Below are 24,340 nucleotides of genomic sequence, written 5' to 3'. Positions count from 1 at the left end.
GGTCATGTTTTTCTTCCAGGTGGAGGCGCTAAAAAGATACGAAGGGCATCTCCACTTTTTTAAATGGAATCGTATGATTTTTTTTTTACACAATATGATTGCTCTAATTATTCTGCATATAAAAGTATTAAGGTAGTGATATCAAAAAACCAATAGTTTACGAGGTATTTTATACTTTATTCTGACCAAAAATTTATTTAAGGAGATGTTCAAAATGAAATGTCCCTCGGACTTCAATATACATTTATGGAGACGATATTCATTTTGTTACTCTACATTTGTAAATATATATACCTATAAAAAAGAATACATGCGTAAAAAAAAGTAGAGAGAAATTTATTGACGGATGTAAAGTTGTATGTGTCAGAATAATTAAAAAATGTGAATGTACGTACTTATTATATAATTAAAATGGGATCGTTACATATTAGTATTTCTATACACAATGTTGAACTCTGAACAACATTTCTAGCGCGTAACCCTTTATAATGCAAATTTCCGCTCTTTCGCCTATGTAGTTACTCTAATAGCTCACAATTATTTAAATAACATCTTCACCGCGATGGCGATTTTGTTGCGCGAATACACGGTACACACCAGATACTGTTGAACAAATGACTCCTCCGCAACCACTGTCATTTTCGTAATCGTGTGTGAAAAGCAAGTAGATAGCGGTCGCGATAGCGCGACGGTAAAACGACGGTGCCTCTCCCTCTCCCTCTCCCTCTCCCTGATTCCCATATAATCTTGCACAAAAGTTCCTCGTTTTTGCTAAACTCTATTTTCTCAGACGGTCTAAACGTTTTATCCCACTTTTCTCTTTACTTTATTTGCTTTTCTTTATCTGCCTTCAAACACTATCTTTTCGAAAGTCAATATTTCCAGTCATCGTATTTCCAGTCAAAGGAGACCTGCGGTATCCATGATCTTTCAACGATGTGACAAGTTCCAGCTGCAGCTCAAAAGATTTTAAATCGACCGACAAAGGACGGATCGCTATTTTTCATATCTATTTAGTTTCGAACATCTCGCCCGACCAAATGTCTTCGCGTTTCTAATGTGATCTTTGAGACGTGTCGCGTGTCGCTTCTTCGAGTCGTTGACGTCGCGCAGAACAAGAATAATGTCCTTGTTCTTTCCTCTTTCCTCTTTTTTTCTTATGTGTCATTGTCCACTTCCTGCATTAGAGAAAACCGCGTGTTAATTCACGAGTGGCTCGTCACGAGAGTGCTTACTGATAGTGCTCTAATCGATACCCTATCGCGCCGTCATTATTGTCCGCCATTAGTGTCGTCTTATATCAGTATATCTTTATTTCGTGAGAAATTCGTAAATCTCAAAGAGAGGAAGCGCGAATATATAAAACGCTGATACAAGAATACTTTACGATGAGATTTAACAGTAGGACTCGAGGACCGGCGTCTTTTGCGCGCGACTCGTAGAAATGCCATTTCTTCGCATTTTGTTTTTGTGTGAAAAATAGTAATCTCTAGTTTCCACAAATGTAAATTAATGTATCAAGGGTTTCGAAGTTGCAGTCGCAGTCCGAGATTATACTCGTAAATTCAATCTCAATTAAAGATTATTAAGGCGGAGTATTCGGAATTCTCTTTTAAGACTCTCAAAGCACAATCTGCTGATTCCAACGTGCTGATCGAAATAAGTGAGCCGAGAGAAGTGAAGCTCCTTCATTATTTCTCACTCGCTGATATTACAGCGCTAGCATCGTCGTCTTGTTGTTCCAGAGTCAGCATTATCGGCGCATCCGGGATGTAGTTATACTTTATGTCTTGATAGTTTAGTTAGTTTTTCCCCAGCCGCAGTTCAGTTCTTATTGATTTTTCAATTTCTCTGTACAGTCCTTGGTCGCAGGATTAACGCGGTGTAAATTCTGCAAGTAATGCTGTTTCCATCTTCAAGGCGACATGTCGCAAGGATGTTACACTTATATAAGATATTATAATTATGATTATCAGTGCATCTTTTGTAATCGCAAGATTAATCGCCGATATATTGTATACAGTCGAGTATTTGATTTATAAGTCGATGGAAAAATGTAAATAAAATTTCGGGCACTGTGCCTCTCTCAAATTTACAAATAATAGAATTTCGTCTTTCAAGCCGATTTTCTTAAGTTAATTTCTTCAGTGAAACTTTAATCTAGATCTTAATCTAGACTTAGATACGTCAAGGCCCGTTTAATCCCGTTATACCTTAAAAAAATTACGAGCAGTAGATGATATCAAATAAAAAGCCTTAATTGTTTTCTGTTTACGCACCAAAAGATGGAACGTGAGAATTGTGTCTTATAATAATACGTTACGTATAAATCACGGAATTGTGATTCTGCTAACGCAATTCATGGTATTTGTTTGCTGCAGGTTTAACGACAAAGATTGCATACGGTGTTTCCGGCTGCAACGGAGATCGCGGAATGTCATTGAGATGTTCGCGGAAACTTTCAATAGGTGTTACACGCACGAGTCGGCCGCCTTAGCCTCCTGCAGCGCACTGAACTCTATTTCAATCCTATATCGTAAGTAAAAGCCGGATTTTTCTCGATAATTTAATTTCAAGCAACAGAGACTGCGATCTATGACGTATGCCAGATTATTAAATACTTATTGTTATACTTATAATAATGAATACGACCTTATGCATAAAATACCGAGCGATCTAGCTGGACGATATTGCTTTTTCTCACGCTCAAGCAAGTCATATTGTTGCTAATGCGAATTAATGCGACTTTTTGTACTTGTTGAGCGAACTTTGATCGTGTAGTATGACTCGCTTACTTGCTGAAAAAAAATTGAGCGAGCGTGGAACAAACGTGACGGTGTTTCGTCTAATTCTACTTATTTCTATATTATTTCTATCAACCAGAAAATTAGCTAAAATAATTAAGAAGTTAATTAACGGTGTGGCATCAACTTTTTCCAATATTTTTCAATGCTTTTCCCATTCCTTGTAACTTTTTTACTAATAAAGATACATATATTTGATTGGTATTTTCCTTAAATGTTTGGCGTTTTGATTAAAAAAAATTCTTTACAATATGTTCATTTTTTGAACGTTATAAACTATCGAATTGGGTTGGATCTGCCGCAATTAAGTGTGTTATTCGCGTAGTGTAGCCTTTAAGGGTTAAGAAAATATATATATATAAAACTATAAAATAAAATTTAAAAATAAAATAAATACAGAAAGAAATATTGTAACAACAGAGATATTTATATAAGTTTTTTGTATTATTTTTTGCACCGAGCAATCTCCTTTTGCAATCTCTGTTAAAAACGTATTCGTAAAATCTATAAAATGCGAATTAGATATATGTCTTAATTTCTTGCTCTTTCTTCTATTAAAAAAAAGTTATGAAGTATGCGATAAAGCAACATTATGGAAAGGTACGTTTGATCTACACAAATTAATTACTCGCATTATTTACGCACGAAACGTACTCGAAGAATTCGCGAGCTTCCGGTCTATCAGATGGATGAATTACGACGCGACCTCCGCGTACGGGGAATCAAGTTCGGCGTACTCCTTGGCGAATTAGTAATCCTCGATAATTAGCGTTAATTGTCCACGAAGCGGGAAGAAATGATGAGGCTTGCGTAACGATGCGGGAACAATGGGCCTCGCGCCATGTAAAACGCACGGCACGCACATCGCGTGTTAAACGCACACACGTTGCGTGAGTTTCTCACGCGCCTATCAATTAAAACGCTCTTAAGGATGATTGGGCCGTTTGCATTATTTATACGGCGGAGAGGTCCGGTAAATTCCGGTGGCGGCGGTCATCGAAAACGCAACAAGAAAAATTGCACCAACAGTGGAAATTTCATTCAACTTCTATCGATGATGCAGGAACACGTTTGACAAACGAAAAATAAAGTCGTAAATTTGTGTGCGTGCGTGTGTGTGTCTGTGTGTATGTGAAATATAAAGATGAGAACAAATCTATACCGAACGGAAGGGCAGAAAATGATTTCTCAAGTAGCAAGCTGATGTTATTTATTGTTAGTTTGACATCAAAATGACGACAAATAACGTCGGCCTGCTATTTAAATCGTTTTTGCCTCTTCTGTATAATATTAATTATTAATTATTAAATATAAATAAATTATATTAAATATAAATTATTTATACATATAAATATATATATATATTTTTTTTTTTCCTCACATGAGTGGACATTTTTAAATTTTAAAATGTAATCTGTTTTAACTTTACCACATACCAAGGATTAATAAAATAAAATTTTGTGCTTAAAAGATATCTACTAATAGAGTAACCGAGAAATTATACAGTTTTGCTATTTAACACTCCTCGCGCTCTCAAAACGCACAAGATTTTCGCACATTAACGCACAGCAGCGCGCATGTATTCGCGTTCATCGTTATTATTTCCCTAATGAAGATTAATGTCGATTAATGTCGATTCCTCGGCTTCCGGCGCATTATCAAACGCATTCACCTGTGGCGGCTCCCAAGAAATTGCGCACCTGTCTTCGCGACGCAATCGAAACAGCCGATCGGTGGCGAGTCGAGCTTGATTCCGTTCATAATTCTGGTTTCACGCTTTGATCCGTGTCGCTGCACGCGAGAAGCTTTACGGGAACCGAAAACGCGAGCCGGTGGTCCAGCGGAAGAACATAATCAAACGTCCGTGCGTGAAACAAATCTCGCGGCGTCCTGGAAAGATTCAGGAACGATTTCGGTAAAAATGCCGAACCAATAAGGAGCAAATCATTGATGTGTGAAGAGTACGCATCTGGTGAATTTGCTCACGAAAACACACACTGATAGCGATATCTTTTTCAACCTGAAAAAGAAGCTAAAGTTAATCGAAAAACGTGCGAAAATAATTTTATCTTCTTTTTGATTTTGAAACAATCTTTCTTTGAAATTTCCAGTTTAATTTATTTTTATCCTTATAATAATAATAACTTCTCAAGTACACAGGTTCGCGTGTGTTTTAAATCTATAAATTCGAATTATTACAAGAATTTTTTAATGGAGAAGATATCCAAGATAGACGTTTTTACTTTAACTCTTTGACAGCAATTAGGGTCTTTAAAGGCACCATTGATATTTTAATTGTAAACGTTTATAGATAAATTTAAATCTATAAAATACAATCTGATTTCTATCATGATAAAAACTTATTGAATAAATATACATATATAATGAGGCTTCGAAAGAATCTATCAGTGAAAAATGTAAAAAACGTATATTTTGTTTGTTTTATTACACATTCACATGAAAAATAAAGAATTTTTGTACATCCGAATAGCTGATGTAGGCTCTGATGGACTTTTTTACATTTTTCACTGATAAAAACTTATTATGCTAAAGCTTTGATAAATATACTCTAGAACTTTTTCAGAGTTTCAAAAAATCCAGAATAATTAAAAAAATAGTTGTTTCTTGAAGACTTTTATTGCGGAATCAAACAGGTTAAATTTCATATTGCTAGTGGAGGATTAATAACTATATAATAATTCACCTTTTCTTTGTTTATATTTTTGATATATTTTTAAATATGCTGAGGCTAAGCTTCGGAAATAGAAGAGCATTCCTGAAGAAAAATGTCGAAGAGTTTCTGAAATAATTTCTCACATCGAATCTTTGTCGTGTTCATTCCTGTTTCTCCTTTTCTTTTCCTGAACCGTGGTGGTACACGCAGCAACGATGAAGCCAGTATCGTCAGGGACTCGTCGGAAGCGTGGGAGTGGCCTGTTCCCAAAAGGTCCTTGTCCTAATCGTCTTGTCGTAGAATAAGCGAAGGACACTACGACACGCAATATACGGTCGCTAATAAAGGAAAAAAATATCTTGCGGGTTTTTTCATCTCACCTAATTATATCGTATTAACGTCGTCAAGAATGGACAAGGAAAATTAAGAACAGTCTCAATTCTACGCATTCTCAATTCAATAAAGATAACTTCACGTTGTATTATTTACGTTGTTTTTTTTTTGTCAAAATACGACGCGTTTTAATTCTTTAAAAAATTAATTAATTCTTTATTATACAATACATTTTTAATATCGTTCATCAGTTTTGTGCGAAAAGAATAATTTTATTTATCGCATTGCAAACGCATTATGTTTTTTGTAGAAGAAATGCTAAACAGAGATAAGAAATAAGAAATAAAATAATACAACATATACATATACATATATATAAGGCACAATTATATTTTAATGCAATACAATTGTATATTTCCTGTTTATAGAGCTATAAAATGATATTACAGTAACTTAGCGAACGATAAGTTACGCATCAGGTATTTTCAAGTATCCTTTTACTTCCTTCTGTTGAGAAGCAATTATGATTTATGTCATTCTGTTCCATGTCTCGTAAAAAGCCACGGCTTCATCATCTTTCTAGTTTTACTTCTAAATTTAGAACAGCATTATATAGATCGTATAACAGCTAAAGAAACTCTCAGTTAAGAGCTAATTCAATATCACTTTTTCCTCGACTTGTGTTCATCCTTTCAAACTGTTTTGCAAGATATAACAGCGCACGAAGGCAGATCAAAGACGAGTAAGAGAATCGCGTTTGCTCGTTTCGGTCCCGGCAATACGGTTGCTCGCAATTACAAGGATACGGCGAAAAGTCGAGCGGGAAGAAGTACAGAAGGCGTATAGCGTTCGCAATGATGAAATAACGGCGGAATTACTTACCACACGAAATAAGAGGAGAGAGAGAGGGGGAGAAGGAGATAAATTTTGAGTTAAATGGATAAAAGTCGGTCCCAAGTTTAAATTAAAGTTTGTTTAAACTTTAATTTCGTGACCGACTTTGTAATTATATGAATCGTAAATTGTTCTTATTATACGTATTGTCAGACAGCATGGACTTTTATTGTAGACATTCTTTTTCCCTCCCTCGATGATAAATACAATAAACAGACAAGACTTCAATTACGGAGGTCTACTGAAAAAAAGAAGATTGAAAGAAAGAAAGAAAGAAGAAGGTTGAAAGAAAGAATACTTCGAAAAGCGAGTTTTTATTGTTTTCTTTCCTCTTTTCTCTTTTTCAAGACTCGATGAAATAACCGATACGACTTATTTAAAATAAAAAATAAGTTCCAAAAACTTATTTAAATAAGAAATAGAAGTCAGAAGAAGTTATTTGAAATAGTAAATATTAAATAACGTTTTAATTTTTTCTTTATTTAAAATATATATTTTAAATAAATTTATTTGAAATAAGACCGAGTCCTACTCTTTTTAGATGTAGTCGCAAAATATAGTCACTAAAGAGAGAAAAAAGAAAAAACGCGTAAAGAAATAATATCTGTTTATAGAATTTATTATCTTAACTGCTTGAAGTTCAATGATCTTTCTTTGAAGTCATTTGAAATTTTTCTCTTGAGATTTTTTTTTTAATAAAACTGCGTCCAAAGACTTGAAAAGATCACTGAAATATTCGCGAAATTATATTGTGTTTGTATATTTATATAATTATAAATATTGTTACATTTTTTTTGTGAAAATAATCTCCAATATCTTTGAAGATTCCGCCGATCTTTTTTTTTATTTCTTCTTTATAGTCGCGATTGAAAGATGACAAAATGATTTAAGAACGAGCGAAGAGAGCCAAAGCTTTTAGGTGAAAACAGCTTTTAAGTGGTGTAGAATTTCAGCTACTTCCTGCTGATAGATCGCGTTTCTTTATAGCTTCAATGAAAAACGCGAGGGTTATTTCGAAAGGATTTTCGGATAAAGATCTTCAGGTTTCATCCTTTAATCTCGATTCATGGAAAATCTGATCTCACATAATCATGTACGAACACGTTTTTATTTAAAAAAAGAAAAGAGAGAGAGAGAGCTCGAATCGAATATGATTCTAGTACAATAATTATATTTTATTAATTTTTCGAATTCTTAAATTATATTTTAATTTTAAGTTTTGTATAATTAAATGCAGTAATATATTTCTGTGTTAAAAAAAAGATTTTTTTATAAATATGTATTTTCTTATATGAAGAGCGTATAAAATGTAGATCTATAAAATCTATAAAATCGTCTTCAATGAATGATTATTTTCGATTTTCTGCCAACAGGAACGAAAGAAATCGATGGTTCAGCGACTCGAAGAGAATACTGCCCCATCGCTGGTCTTTATCACTTCAAATACAGCGTCAACAATAACTCCGCGGTCTCGTTAGAGTGTAACACATTCTCTTCCGAGTTCAGTAATTGTCCGGATGGATCGATCTTACAATTAAAATTCAAACGATGTAACTTCGAGAAACGCAGTAAGTCTTTCTTAAATTTCTATGCAATTACATTAATATTATAAATCTTTGAGAAGCAATTTATATTTAAAGAGATTCATACATTTTTAAATATTTGAACAGTAAAATTAATTGCGATCGAGATTTAAATAAATTAGAGTTCAGCAATCATATATATGTGTTTTTCCTTCATTTATATTGTTATGAAATTAATAATTTAAATAAAATATTATTAATATTACTCGTTAATTATTGTACTAGGAAGCAACAATAAAGAAACTTTTTCGGAAATTATCAGAAATACAGCATTAATCTTGTTTTAACAGATGTCCAGTACAATTGTTTGGGCAGTTGGCCTGGGCCGAATAATTCTACATATTTTGCTCTTTGGGACAGCGACGTTAACGATGGCGGGCCTCAATATAGATGCGGGGTGCGTTACATACTAAATTATTTTTCATTTGATAATAATAAAATGATACAATTGTTTGATCAATGCATACAAAATGATATAAATATAAAATATCTATTTTTCCAATAATTCAATCTATTTAATTACGAATATATTTTGATCAAATCGATATAATATAAATTTCAAAATTATACATATATACTTTGTGTATATAAGATTATTATTTATTAACACGTTGAATGTCGGATTTATTTTACTTGTTTTTCCAGCGATGCCGGAATAAAATTTTCATTATTAGCTCAACATTACAAAATATTATATAATACAATTGAATTATACAAAATTATCATGTATGTTTATTGCCTTAGATTATTATTTGAATATTAATCATATTTATAGAATTATATTATTTTGTATGAGTTCATATATATTTTTTTTAATTTGGTAATGCCAATTTGGTAATGTTTGAAAATTCAAATGCTGATCACCAGTGACCAGCATGACATTCAATAATAGTTAATGATAAGCGAAATGTAAATTTCAGCTATATTACGTTGATAACAAAAGAGGAAAAACTTACATGGCACTTAGCAGTGATTCGAGCTGCACACAGGATTTAGATAATGCAACTCATGGATACGAGACTTTGATTTTGAGCAAGAGCCTAAATCAGAAAAAGATGCCAGAATATGTGATAACCCATGTTGCTACGTAAGTACGCTACATTTTACAATTATTTAATTTTATTTTATTGTTAGACATGTTCTATTGTCGTAATTATATTGAACGGAAATCTTGAAAGATTTGTATTGAAGGAGTGATGAAAAAAAATTAATATTTGTAAAATCGCTTATAATAATCAGTATGTTTCTAATATTATTAGATTCCCGAAATGGGCGCAGGGGGTGTGGGAGGAATCCCTAATAGTTAATGGTACTATGACTTTCACCGATCTCAATGGCTACAATAGTTACACATTTATCACGGTGGAATCAAACGAAGAGACTGGCCGTCATATCGTATATTCCAAAGATCAATGGTGAGCAATCAATTTGGTTGCACTGCAGCTATTTATATCCAGTATACTTTGTTGAAAAATGTTGAATATAAGACTAGAAATAAGATTATATTTATAGCTTATGTACATTCTTGTGTGTCTCAAAACTTTATTTTAACTAACGGTGACAGTTAAAAGTAAAATGAATACTTATTTTTAATTTTAGTGAGCAGTCCGCTTTTGTGTGTTTATTGATGAGGCAACGCAGCGAAAATGTACTGGAATTTGCGTTAGGTAAAAAGAAAATTATTTTCTATATTAATTATTCCATGCTATCCTTCATTATATAACGACTTTATTATTATTACTAACGCTTTATCAAAAATTGCAACTTGTTCAATGAAATCGAAGTAGTATAAAATCTATACAAATAAATAACAAAATATTAATCAAAATAATAATGATTTCAAATATGAATCTAAATAAATATATAAAAATTTTTTCTTTTTCTATTTTTCATTAATCTCTATCTTTATATTCAATTTTCGTATAAATCTCAAGTATAGTCACGCAATAATAGAAATAATATCATGTATAGGGACGATCAACAATCCAGTAAGTTATCAAAGTGATTTATGCGACGATCCCTATATGGACAAACGGTTGTGGATGACTCAATCACGTAAGTTAAAATATACTAGTTTAGCCATACCTTTATAAATCATCTGTGCACTTTCATAAGTAACTTTAAAAACGCGCATTATTATTTTATATATTCATCATTTTTAAGGTATCGAACGTGTAGTGGAGTCGCCCTGTCCAATTACGGGCCAATATGTAGGAAGGATAACAGATCTGTCGGGAATGTGTGCCGAATTAAGCAGCAATTGTAACACTCGCGAAATAATGTATTTTAAAGTAAATGACTGCGAGTCCGGAGAATTGTACGAAGGTGTGTACAAAATTATTAAAAAATGTAAAAGAAAAAAATGAAAAAATATTAGAAATTAATAAATTTCACCGTTCCATTATTTTACTAAATGAAACTTACATTTTCTTTCAAAGTGATTATGATGTCGTCAAATTTTACTATTTCTGGGTGATATTTTCTTGTCTAAATTTTAATGAATAAATATTATTTTAAGCAATTTAATTTGAAAATTTACATTATATATATATATATATATTAATCATTATTTTTTTATAATGGTTTATATATGTTTTAATAATATGTTTCTTTTTTCTACAAACGCTTTTACTCACTATTTTCAGAACGAACATACCTGTGCTTAGGACAATGGGAGGAAGACGGCGTGATGTATACATATACTATGAGAAACGACACTGCTACAAATGAGTGTTTCGTAGGTTTGATTGTCAACGATGAAGAAATATATATTAAGGAAGCCGGTGGTCATTGTATACGAAATATAGATCCCAAACAACAGGGGATGCGTCTTTACAAAAAGGGTAAGCGCTTTATAAGATGCACCTATTCATGACTTATTCATGCATTCATATAAAATCTTTTGTTTTATGATCAATTAGTAACTGATCTTTATCTGGAGCATCTATATAAATTCGTGTATTCATAGACGAATCAAAGTTATATATTTTTTTAAATATTGTAATAATTATAAGTAACACAATTTCTATATTACGATAATGTTATTGAAGGACAATGTTATGGGAATTCGCCAAGTCCTGCGCCAACTCCAATGAAACCGATTCCTCATAATCCAGTAATGAGGATTACAACAACTCCACGGCCGAGGATATCAGGTGAGTTAACTCAATAAGGTTAAATAAATTTTATTATCTATTAGCCAATATTTTAATTTTTGCTGCTCAAGAATATAAAGTTGCCTTTAGATAAATAACTATCGGTTATCTATTCGAGAATATTTAATTATGATAAAGACTCCATAAACGGAACGTTTTTATGCATTTATGTAGCATATGCTATTTTATTAAATCGATAAATAATTTATTTATTTAAACATCTTATTTGCTCTTTTTATGGTTGTTAAATTAGGAATTAGAATATTTTTTTGCTTAAGATTACTTTTTCTATTTGAATTTATAATTTATTTACTTTCTTTTTTCGATTACAGGAACTACTAGAGAATCAGAAAATGCAGTTTCTTCGTCAACTCTCTGTAGGTCGACAATGTCCACAACTTTTATGCTTTTCGTTGCTGTGATTATTGCGATTTTGAAGGTAGCATCCTCGTATACGCTCGAATAATGACATCATTTTTACACATTTAATAGTTAATGAATGACCTCAGTGTACACTTCTGCATTTTAACTATTCTTATCTAACTGACAATCGAGATGTAAGAGCCAGCTATTTATTGCAAAGACCGACGTAAAACGACATATATTGTAGACATCGGAGAGATATAGCAAATTTGTATATCATATTTTTTTCATCTCGCGCATCACTCCGCCCACGCTGCATTTTGCAAGAGATTTTATTTTTTTACAAAATAAAAAACTTTGATCTGCTCCATTAAGCAAGTTGGCAAACGCACAGGGATTTTTATAAAAGAAAGAAAATATAATGGCTACATATATTTTTATCGATATTTTATATATAAGACGTGACGGTACGTAAAAAATATATAAAGCTGTGATGTCTACAATAATATACCATGAATTTTTCGCCGATGACGAAATTACAATTGATCCCTATTGCGAATTATTTCTATTTATTTAATTGATTTCTCATAATAGAGCGAGATAGGTCACAATTTAGGTCTTAATAATCATGTCTGAACACTGCCTTGTAAGATACAGATATTTCGCCGTGACTGTTCATGAAAATCCAAAGAGCCACTATCTATGTGCAAATAATTTTTTACGAAACAAACATAACAAAAATATAGAAATGCGACATAGAAATACATAGAAGGGATTAACGGTAATTTTTTAATAATTTTGTGATAATCACACACACACAGTTCAGCTTATTTTGAATATTACAAAGATAAACTTTTGTAGTTATCGTGTGACATCAAACTTGTTTGAAATCAAACAAGACTTCAGACGTCCCTTGTATTATTTACAGCAGAGTTGTTCAGAATGGATAGTTTTAGATTGAAATTGAAATGTGTAGATATTTAAAAGTATTCTATTGCTAATATTATTAATATATAAAGAGATACTATTATTCATAATATATTTAGCTATAAAAATACATGAATTGGTTATATATACATATATATATATATACACATATATACATGTACAGGTATATATGTATATGTGTATATATACATACATATATATATATTTATATAAAATTCATGTATTTTTATAATTAAATATATTATGAATATTAATACCTCTTATAATAATAATATCTTATAATAATAATAATATACTTTTAAACATAGCGACGCAGGTCAAAAACTTTTAACAATTTCAGACTAGTGTCTCTGAAAATGAATAAACAAAATAGCAATAAAATGAAGAATAGGAATGGTAATAGGCATGAATATTGACACATTCCAATTTCGAACCAAAATACCCTGGATAGCTCTGATTTAGAGTAATTAAAACAGTGATATCTCTCTATAATAATACAAGTAAAATATATCTTAAATATCCATAGAGCAGAAAACGCGCCATAATGAAAAATAAATAGCTTGACATAAGGCCTATTCTTTTTAGCTGAACTTCTTGCTCGGTTCATTATTTCTCTTTTTCTCTTCAACGTGGAGAGAAAAGGAAAAAAGATGAAGCCTGCAAGAATTTTAGCTAAAAATAACAGACTTATAGAAAGATAGATAAATTATGCAATTGCATAAGACTGACACAAAGCTACTATTTTAATATGTACGGTTTAATTTCCTTTCCGCTCCATTAGAGATAAATGATTCTAGCAAATATACATTTGTATTCAATACAAAGGAAAGTAATTTTCGCGAACGATACATATCAATAATTTAGAAAAAGAAAATGCAAAATTATAAATTCTATCTGATGAGAAATGTCAGTAACACGAGTGAAAGTTGTTCCTTCTTACAGAATAAAATATATTTTTGCACAGTTATATGTGTAACGATAAAAGAAAAGAAAACTGTGAAGAGATATCAATATAAAAAGATTAATAAAAACGTAAAAGAGTGCAAAAAGCAATTTATACAAAAGAAAAATTTATAAAAAAAACTTTTTAATCGTACAGCACAATTAAACACAATTTAAATAAAGATTAAATTTAATACCATGGTTTTAGCTTACACATGTAGGCTAATACGAAAAATGGAAATAGATGTACATAAACGTGTAAACTCTTCGATTATTTATTAGTGTATAAATATTGATAGTGAAGTAAACTAAAATATATATTTACTACGCTTAATTACAATTTGTACAGAAAATATAATTAGTAACTTTAACATTTTATCTTTTATTTAGTGTCGCTAAAATTTGATTTTACATTTTTTTAGAATGTGTTTGTCAGTATATATAGTATATATATATATACACACATCTATATATATATATATATAGTGAAGAAGTTTACTTTATAATTTTAATTGAAGGTGTACAGTTGTATAAAAAAATTAAGTAAGCAATAATATATTAGGATATACAAGGAGTGTGTTACAAAATCGGGATATTTAAGATAAGATTAAAGAAAATTGCAGGAAATTTAGGAGCAAGGCATAAATAAATGTATTCGAACAGTGTGTAATTTAAAAAATTATTAGTAATCAAAAAATATCAATTTCCATGAAATACATATGTACAGTATATAATGATGAACTTAATTTCTGTTATTTATACAAAAATACCTTGATTTACTGATTTAATCAATTTAACAATGTTATATAGCTGACTGCCCATGAAAAAACATGATGTAAATATATAAATATAAGTGACAATAACTGACATTTTTAAGAAATATTTGAAGATATCTCATCCATAAGTGAAATATCTTTATGATCACTGTATTTTATTATACTAACAAAAAGAATTTTGTAATTTTACAACATCTAATGTACGTGAGAAAAATAAACATTTATCACCTATAAATTCATTTATTTTGCATAATTTACATATATTCACACATTCTAGAAATGCTTAAATGCAAGAAAAGTAAATGAAAATAAATGTAACATAATTATAAATTAGAAAAGCAGCTACAGACCTGTAGACAGAAGTTCAGCATTATAAATTTGATATAGGCTGTATTCAAAATTCACTGTACTGGCAAATATCAAATTCGTAATATTTTATTATAATAATTAAATGTTAAATGTTATGTTCTGTATTTGTATGATATTAATTTACAATATTTATGCATAGAGCTGCTTTTCACATTCCAAGATAGCTCCTTTTCGCTCAGTTTTCCAAGCATTCTTGATACCACAAATATGTGTTTTTTTGCTATCACACATGTTTATGGCATCACACAGTGGCATGGCACAATATAGGTAATATAATTTCTAGAACATGCATTTCCCACTATTGCGATTTTAGAATCGCAACCCACCATCCATGCGACTTCCTCGTACGTGGTGATTGTTCCTCTAGGGACTCCAGTCAAAGATTTCCAAATTTTAATTTGGAATTCCTGTGCCTTTCATGAAAACATGAATGGAATCAAGTTGTGAATAATTGGGATGAAAGATTTTCGCGATAACAGCATCTATTTTGTTATTAGTATCCTTCAATATTTAGATTAAAGGCTCACTTTTAGATCTTTGAGAGCAGCCGCCTCATCATCGTATTCATTGTCATTAAATCTCAAGTTCGTCAGTATCAGTTACGGCAATGAGGCATTTTCCGATTGGTGTCCGATGAAACGCGTACAGCAATCGAAACGTCATGTAATTACTCTTGTATTCATATCTACTGTTATACTCCAAAATATAACCATGATTATAAAATTACTGAAGCAAATTGAATAATCCGAAACGCAAACGTATGGTTTTCTGTTCCTGCACTAGAACTCTCTTTCTCGCTTTGAACAAATATCAAACGTATCTATCTCACTTTAAATTCCAAAAGTATACACTAGCCACAGAAAACAGACCTGTAAACGCGTTCAGCACTCAAATTTCGTTATCATTATAACGCTGCTGCGTAACTCTTTCATTATAAAAAAAGCTGCGCAGCGGTGTTATAATGATAATGAAATTTGCGTTAAAAGTTACAGAATAGGTCTGCTGGAGGTTGATTGTGGATTTTGAAAGGAGGTGAAAATTACAAAAGTGAGCAAAGATTATTAAGAATTGACCAATTCAATTATGAATACTCTAGTGAATTTGCTCACTTTTGTAATTTTCACTTCATTAAAAGATAACAATCAACCGTCTACAAATCCGTGAGCTCTCGCTGCTATTGGTTAGATGAACGCGACCAATAGCAGCGAGCGGATCCTTCCTTCCTTCCTTCCTTCCTCTTCAACCAATCAGATTTTTCCAATCGGATTTCGGCCTTCAAAGCGAATCCATTTTGCAACAGTTGAGTCTGCTGAACACGACCAATGGCTGCGTTCAGTGGACTCAACAGTTGAGTAAGCGCTCGCTGCTATTGGTGTATTCTTTTGGATCATCCAATCAGCATTTTAAATTTGGAAGGATACATAAATGGTCTAGTTTCCACCGAGAGTTTAATCAGGATCAGAATATAAGAACCAACTACAATCGAGTATTCCCCTATTATAGTCGAACGACAGAGGAATGCTTGACTGTAGTGGGTTGGTTTTTACATTCTGATCCGAATTAAACCCTCGGTAAAAACTAGGCCCGAGTACATCCAAAAACATAATCGGTCACTGAGCGCTGGCGTGCGTTCAGAAATTACGTCTAAATAATTCTAAGTTATAGATGACGTTACGTATATCAAAAATGTTCTTAAGAGTTATTTAGGCGTAATTCCTGAACGCAGCTCTAGAGTCCTATATTATAAGAGAAGCGCAATAGGTTTTACTTGTTGATTGACTGATAGCGGCTAATCAAAATCGTGAATATCAGGCCCGCAGCTAATCCTTTGTATGTACATACACCCCTTTAGCCCGATATTTCACGACATTGTATTGTACGACAAGGCTTTTCAAGCCTGTTGATTGGCTGTAGGATAGAGAGATTCTCGGATCTCTGTCCTATAGCCAATCAACAGGCTTGAAAAACTTTGTCGTACGACATATGAAATATCGACCTTAAGACCACATTGGTCGTATCGTAGACGTCGCAGCTTATTGTTTCAGCCAATCCGATGCTTCAATTTGAAAGTTGCATGACGCTTCAAACGCTACGATACGACCAATGTAGAATCGCCTTTATACCGTCTTTGTTAGGCTATTTCATTTGTGCGTTTTTTGTCGTACGACAAATTTTTCAAGCCTGTTGATTGGCTATAAGACAAAGAGATCCGAGACTTTGTTTTGCAGCCAATTAACACGCTTGAAAAATTTGTCGTACGACAAAAAACGGACGCATGTAATATTGGCTTTAAACTGTAATAAGATCACTGAAATATAATACTCTAGAACGAACACTGGCGTTAAATATTATTCGTTTTGTCTCTTGGGAACTGCTTGGCGTCATTCCGAATAAACCTACCGTACTTGAAATATAAGATTCGCACTACGTACATCCGCCATATGACATCTGACATTCATTGTTACGACGACGGATGTCGTACAGTGTGAATCCTATGTTTCAAGTACGCTGAGTTCATTCGGAGCGATCCCGAGCAACTGCTCCCAAGAGACAAAACGAATAATGCTAAGGAGCGTTTTAAGTGATATCTTTATTCTTTTCTAATCTATACTTAGCTATGATTGCGCATGTGCAATACCGTCTACTGCACATGCGCAATTATAGCTGAGTACAGATTAGAAAAGAATAAAGATACCAATTAGCACGCTCTCTCTCAGATTATTCTTAACAAAGACAGCATAGGGCCGCGCTCGTTCCAATAATATTATATTTCAGTGAATGAGATGTGTCCAATGCAAACAATTAATACTTTGATGGTAGAATCAGCATTCATATGTCTCATTATTTAGAACTAATTCTGAAATATTATTTTAACAAACATTCTTCAAGACTCAGTTGATATATTTTTCATTATAAGCGCTTTAAATATTCAAACTTAGCCTAAATATTTACAAAATATACAAACCATATAAAGAAGTTACGATATTAAGTAAAACTTTACAAATAAATACTTTACTTAATGATGCATTTTTTAATCATACTGGTCGCATTAGTATCCATACGACATAGAATTCTACGATTTCGTGCATCAGTTAACAATGTATTCCACATTTTATCTTTCTGCAAAGCAAAAATTTGCTGGTTAATTAAAATATAAAGAGTAGCACAAATTTCCACAATAATTTTCTTCACATTTTAATCAGATTATACTTTCAAATATATAGAGGAATAGTCCTATCTCAGTAAAGAAAACTTCCAACAGTTGCAAAAAATGACCATTCTATTGAATGCAACTAGTGAATATATCCAGTAGCGCAACCACTCACTATTTCCAGAATTAAAAATTTCAGGATTATTCTTCGCTTACCATAAAAGTACGAAAATTTCCACATAGTATTAAACTACGTTTAGCTCTTGTAAGTGCTACACAGAGTCTTTGTTTGTCTGATAAAAATCCAATACCGCTGCTTCTCACACAGGACATTATTATAACATCTCGCTCTTGACCTTGAAAACCGTCGACCGTATTAACTTCAAAGCTAATTTTCTTTTTTATGTCATCCGATACAGACGATATCCTATAAAAAAAAAACATATAAATTATAAATTTATGATTTCTTTATAACTTATGGAAATTATTGTTTTTGTACACACATACTTTTCATTTATTTTATTCAGTATAAGAGTTCTTTGATTGTTATACGGTGTGAGAACTCCGAGAGTAATAGTAGCACTTGTTGATTCCCATTTGGCGCACTTCAACATTGTATAAATTATATTGGCCACAAATTCTGCTTCAGTAGTGTTGGAAAATTTATCATAGTTCTGAGTGAAGTTATGATCCAAAACTCTGTATGCATGAAATGGAAATTTCATTCTATAATCGGTAGCGTTTTTCAATTTACCACCATAGAAGTATCTATTAGGCCAATATGAGATCGCGTACTCCATACGATACTGCATGTCCAACATTATAATTGGATTGTTCGATTGAGACGCGAAAACGTTTTGTATCCTAGAAAATACTGATTGGTCTAATCCCAATTTCTTCGCTCGTTGGCTTAGAATGGTTGCTGGTAGTTGATTTGGATCACCTACTAGAACCAATGTAGTCACCCCCAACATTAACGGTATCAAAGTCTCTGCTTCGCAGCTCTGCGTCGCCTCATCAACAATGCATACAGATATCCTTTCCTTGTGACCGCCAAAGAGCGATTCCATTTGATTAGTGTAACAAGAAGAAAGTGTACAGGCAATTATATTGGCACCCTGAAGAATTATGTCTTCTGACATACGCTGGTACCTGGCGCGCTCCTTTGAATTGACCTCGTCTATCGATTTATTAGATTTCATAAGTTCATATTTCACCGTTGTTTCAAATAGTTTTCTATTAAGTGAATACCTCTTTTCTTCTTGTACGTCTTGGATACTTCCAAGTTTGGCGTTAAACGAATTAATATACGCTTGTAAAATTGATAAATCTTCAATGTTGTTATCTGTTGTTTTTATACCTTTACTTACATTTATTAGGTAGCGTTTCGCTATCTGTGGTACAGAAATGTCTTTAGTCTTTGGATGCATAGACTCTGATCGACCAATGCGTACCATATTAAAACGTTTTTGTTTTAGGATAGATCTGATATGTAGAAGTCTTATCACAATTTCATCAATAGCGGCGTTAGACGGTGCACAAATCAGGATTCTCAAAGATTTCTTATCTTGACATCCACCATATAATATTTGAGTCACTAGATTTACAATAACTTTAGACTTGCCCGTTCCCGGTGGCCCTTGAATAAAGCATAATTTGGCTTCTTTCTTTATTACAGCATTCGTCACCCGAAATACAGCCTCTAATTGCTTTGAATTTAAATCTTCTTTTGTTACTAGTGAAGAAGATGTAAAGTGTTCATTTAGTGGTGGTAATTGATAGTCTTCAATTTTTGGATTCACAATCAACTTTGACAAGGATGAATGAGGGAGATATTGTAATGCCTGCACCATTCTGATATTCGATCGCAAATACGTGACTGTTCGGAGTCTTTGCACTCTATTTACGATAATGTGTTCAAGAGGTTGTGTCCACACGCTGTATTTTATAATTGTATATGGATCTTTTACATAATTCTGTAAATCGCTATTATAATATGTGGAGCCTGGGATAACCATGTGTTGTTGCATGTTGATGACATATGCGAATATCTTGTGAAAGATTTGTTTACCATGTTGATTCTTGACATACTCAAGATATACCAGATCTCCGTAAATAGGATGATTTTGTTTATTAAAATCTTCTCTATTGACTAGTACTTCAAGAGTCAATTTTGTCAAGAATAAATCAGTCGATGGTATAGGGGTGCGCGTAATAGAATTCTCAACTATGGAACACATTACGGTAGTACGTTGCATATTCTTCTGAATCATTTCGAAATCTTTGGTCATGATGCACCATATTTCGAGTAATAGAAGAGGCATCGCAACTGCATAGTACTGTTCATAAGAATCGTAGGATAGTTTCATAGCCTGAAGTTCATTCTCCGATATTATTGGTGGATCGCATCTTAGATAGCGCTGTTCTTCGAGCCACACAGGATTCCACTTAAAAATGCGAAGTAAGAACTCTTCCAATTTCGGGCGCCAATCTGTACAGGTTACAGATTTTTTTAATTTATTCGTAGGAATAGGTGCATCTTTCCCTACCAATTTCCTTAAAGAATTGCCTTGATCAATATCATATTCCCGTATTTCGGGTCTGTCAGAAAAAGTCACTCTTTTAATTTTCTTCGGTTTTATGCTCGACTTTAAAAGCTTCGATTTCAAACTGTTTGGTGAAAAATTTTCTTTTTGTATCACAGAACTACGTTCGGTCGATCTATCCCGCAATTCTGACATTTGAAAAGTAGGATCAGTATTAATATTGCTCTTTTTTGTAATATCCTTGCTACTGCTGTGTTTCTTTTTATTATCATCGGTCGCTTTGAAATCTAGTGTACTTTTCTCAGACGCAGTGTTTATATTATTTAAATATAAGGACTGTTGCAATGATGCGGCAACGTTATTTACTGTATCCTTAGAAACGTCCGTTTCTTGACAAATCTCTGCCTTCTTGTCGGAAATTGTGGATTCTTTTAATACATTAGTTGTATCTCTTGATGGCTTCTTAGATTGATCACTTGATGTTGATAATTCTGCGGGTTTATCTGGAAGCGATTTAGATACTCGTGGTTCTTGTTCAGTAATGAGAAAATCGCCACGAGTTTTAAAAGATACTTTAGCTCTCGGTTTATTCCTACGTTTAGTATTTTGATCGTTTTCGGCCGTCAGCTTCTTCTCTTCCGCTGCAATCTCCTTCAATTTCATCTTTCTCTGTTCGATTATTTTCTTTTTTTCGTCCTTAGAAATTGATAGCCCAGATTTTGCTTCACTTGACAAGGAATTGTCAGTTATCGATTTAGATTTATCTTTGCGGTCCGTATTCTCTTTTTGTTCTTTACTAAGATTATCTTTAAGTTTTGCTTTTAATTTCAACACGCTCTTTTCTTTTGTTGTTACTCTTGATTGTGAAGTTTCATGTACTTTTGTTGCTTTGTCTTTACTATGATCAGATTGTCTTCTTCTTGTAGGTAAACTTAATGGTTCTATTGGAATCAGTCTTTTTGGGGACTTTACAATTAATTTTTGTTTTATACTTTCTAATGTATGCTTATCTAACTGTGTATCTTGTTTCACATTTGTTTTCTGTTTGTTTTTGTCAATATTGATATCAGTAATCTGTTTGCTTCTATCAATACTATCGATAGGAAAAAGATCAAAATCGTCAGAAGAGCTTGATTCATCTACGTCCATCTCATTTACTTCTGTGGTCGGTGTAATTAATTTTTGTTTTACACTTTCTGTTTGTTTAACTAATTCTATACTTTGTTTCGTATCTGTTCTCTTTTTGTCATCAATTTTGACATCAGTAATATGTTTGCTTCTATTAATATCTCTAGTATTACGATCGTTAGAAGTACTCGTCTTATCTGTATTCATCACATCTACTTTTATGATTGGTGCAATTAAGTTTTGTTTTGCACTCTCTATTGTTTGTTTTATTAACTCTACACTTCGTTTCGCATCTGTTTTATTTTTTATATTAATCTTAATATCATTAATCTGTTTGTTTACATCAATACATCTCGTATTAGAATCATTAGAAGCACCTGTCTCGTCTACATCCATCATATCTATTTCTGTGAGTGATGCAATTAATTTTTGTTTCGCATGCGTTTTCTGTTTCTTTTTGACATTAATATTTGCATCAATAATCCGTTTGTTTCCATCAATATCTCTCATACTATAATTGTTAGAAGTGCCTGCCTCATCTACATCCATCAAATCTACTTCTGTTGTCGGTGCAATTAATTTTTCTTTTACACCTTCTATTGTTTGTTTATTTAGTTTTACATCTTGTTTTGCACGAGTTTTCTGTTTCTTTTTGATGTTAATATTTACATCAATAATCCGTTTGTTTGCATCAATATCTCTCGTATTGTGTTTGTTAGAAATGCCTGTCTCGTCTACATCTATCGTACAAACTTCTGTTGTCGGTGCAATTAATTTTTCTTTCACACCTTCTATTATTTGTTTATTTAATTCTAGATTTTGTTTCGCATGTGTTTTCTGTTTCTTTTTGACATTAATATTGATATCATTAATTTGTTTATTAATATCTCTCGTACCAGAATGATTAGAAATGCCTGCTTCGTCTATATCCATCGCATCCACTCTTGGAGTCAATAAATTAGTATTATAATCATCTTCTTTGTTTTTAATTCCAACATCAACGCTTGTACGTGGTTCACAAGACATTTCTTTACAAGGAACCTCGGAAGTACATGGTATCTCGGATTGTTTGATTACCTCAGACAATTCGATATTCAAAATTTCATCATCCCAAATACCCAAATCGATTTCATCTTTTACGATCGAATCACACAAAACAGGTTTTATATCTTCATTGAGTAATTGACTTCTGGATAATCGTTCCAACCATGGATTATCTTCATCTTCGCTGTCTGTTAAAATAATGACCTCGTCGTCGATATTTAGCAGACCAATTTTCTCGGTGTTTGATTCATCATCGTTGATGCATTCCTGTTTTATCTCTCTCTTATTCTCTGTATTATCGTCATATTTGATATCAAATAACTGGGAATATGGAAATACTCCCTCCTCATTGTCACTTAAATTGACAACATCGATCTCGGAAAATCGCGTTTTTGGCTCATGTTTTGTTTTTTTCAATTTAATCGCTGATTTGCAAGTTATATCGTGTTCAACTATGTTTGCTCCTTCATCGTCTGTTATTTGTAGTTCACTTTCACATCTAATAATTTGATCAACTTTATGTACAATATTTGAATTTTCTGTGAAATATAATGCATTTGTTTTATTAATGTTATTCTTATATATTTTTTAATATAAGTTTTACTTATACCTCTATCATTAACATCGTCTTCACTGTTATTCTCAACACTAGAAACATCTATTTTGTCATCAAAATCCGATTTATTGTCACTTAAACATTTTGCAGATGTCAGATTATGTGTCGTAGTGTTCTTCTTCCTTACATCTTCTACTAATGATGCATGAATTACTTCAATATCATCTTCTGCATTTATATCAGTATCATGTCTGATTTTTAAATTATCACTAGTATTGCTGTTAAGAGTCTGATTATTGCGAGATAAATTAGAATCAATTCCTGCTAAAAATTTAAATAATTAAAAAATTTATTACAGAATATTAAAATTTATTCCTTTTTTACCTATTTATATCATTTAAAAAATAAGGACTTACTTTTTGAAGAACTAGAATCATGTTTATTAGTATTATATGTAACACTTGGTTTTTTATTAGGTATTATCATATCGCAACTTAAATTAGATCCATGCCTTTTTCTAAAATCATGATTTACATGAGATATGATTTCTTGTGATGTATCGTTATTTAAAATTGTCCTTGATAAAGCAGTAGTTTCTTCTTCTTCTTCATCAAGTTCAGGTGACTAAAAAGAAATTGATATGATAAAGATTTAACAAATATCAAATTTCTACAAAAAAATATTATATACTACTCTGAGAACATCCTACCTTAATGATGCAAACTTTATAAACATACAATGTCTCTTTACTTGAATCAATTTCAGGGCAACCAATTCCAATGATATCGTTCTCATATAGTTTGACTGTATGCTGACACTTTTTTTCATCGCCATTAATAAAAATGCCATTTGAACTCTGAAAAAATCAAGAATATAATTAATATTATTCAATTTATAAATGTATCAGTATTGATATAAAATTATTTCTCATACATACTCGTAAGTCTGTGACATACAAACTTTCAGTGTCTCGAAAAAAAATACAATGTCTACGAGATACAAGTAAACTAAGACAAAGAATATCATTGTCCTTGCCTCTACCACAGGTGTACTGAAAAAATTAAACAATTTAAA

The 24,340-nt window shown here is 32.1% G+C and overlaps 3 protein-coding genes across 3 annotated transcripts in view; 1 reads left to right on the top strand and 2 right to left on the bottom strand.

Annotated features, from left to right (window-relative positions):
- Window positions 1–12,745, top strand: part of LOC108754941 — a 74,247-nt gene extending 61,502 nt beyond the window's left edge. The window contains exons 3-13 of the mRNA XM_018497616.1: window positions 2,382–2,536; window positions 8,079–8,273; window positions 8,579–8,685; window positions 9,209–9,375; window positions 9,548–9,703; window positions 9,888–9,955; window positions 10,260–10,343; window positions 10,452–10,613; window positions 10,934–11,131; window positions 11,339–11,443; window positions 11,776–12,745. Of these exons, the coding sequence (XP_018353118.1) occupies window positions 2,382–2,536; window positions 8,079–8,273; window positions 8,579–8,685; window positions 9,209–9,375; window positions 9,548–9,703; window positions 9,888–9,955; window positions 10,260–10,343; window positions 10,452–10,613; window positions 10,934–11,131; window positions 11,339–11,443; window positions 11,776–11,909 (1,531 nt within the window). The 3' untranslated portion in view covers window positions 11,910–12,745. The remainder of the gene's footprint in view (window positions 1–2,381; window positions 2,537–8,078; window positions 8,274–8,578; window positions 8,686–9,208; window positions 9,376–9,547; window positions 9,704–9,887; window positions 9,956–10,259; window positions 10,344–10,451; window positions 10,614–10,933; window positions 11,132–11,338; window positions 11,444–11,775) is intronic.
- Window positions 12,746–14,942: 2,197 nt separating this feature from the next.
- Window positions 14,943–15,625, bottom strand: LOC108755029 (methylated-DNA--protein-cysteine methyltransferase, constitutive). The gene is given in 6 exon segments (XM_018497738.1): window positions 14,943–15,078; window positions 15,081–15,248; window positions 15,250–15,365; window positions 15,368–15,426; window positions 15,428–15,522; window positions 15,525–15,625. Coding segments are annotated over 6 exon segments (576 nt in total). The 5' UTR covers window positions 15,555–15,625; the 3' UTR covers window positions 14,943–14,970.
- A 2,207-nt stretch (window positions 15,626–17,832) lies between these two features.
- LOC108755115 (probable helicase senataxin) overlaps window positions 17,833–24,340 on the bottom strand; it is an 8,147-nt gene continuing 1,639 nt past the window's right edge. Inside the window, exons 2-8 of the mRNA XM_018497935.1 lie at window positions 24,204–24,317; window positions 23,976–24,122; window positions 23,683–23,890; window positions 23,321–23,587; window positions 18,500–23,249; window positions 18,209–18,419; window positions 17,833–17,961 (exon numbers count right to left, since the gene is read on the bottom strand). Of these exons, the coding sequence (XP_018353437.1) occupies window positions 17,854–17,961; window positions 18,209–18,419; window positions 18,500–23,249; window positions 23,321–23,587; window positions 23,683–23,890; window positions 23,976–24,122; window positions 24,204–24,317 (5,805 nt within the window). The 3' untranslated portion in view covers window positions 17,833–17,853. The remainder of the gene's footprint in view (window positions 17,962–18,208; window positions 18,420–18,499; window positions 23,250–23,320; window positions 23,588–23,682; window positions 23,891–23,975; window positions 24,123–24,203; window positions 24,318–24,340) is intronic.

Source organism: Trachymyrmex septentrionalis, unplaced genomic scaffold (genome assembly GCF_001594115.1).
Source record: "Trachymyrmex septentrionalis isolate Tsep2-gDNA-1 unplaced genomic scaffold, Tsep1.0 scaffold83, whole genome shotgun sequence".
Lineage (NCBI taxonomy): Eukaryota > Metazoa > Arthropoda > Insecta > Hymenoptera > Formicidae > Trachymyrmex > Trachymyrmex septentrionalis.
Note: the sequence above shows the minus strand (reverse complement) of the source record. Positions and strands in the feature narration are given on the sequence as shown.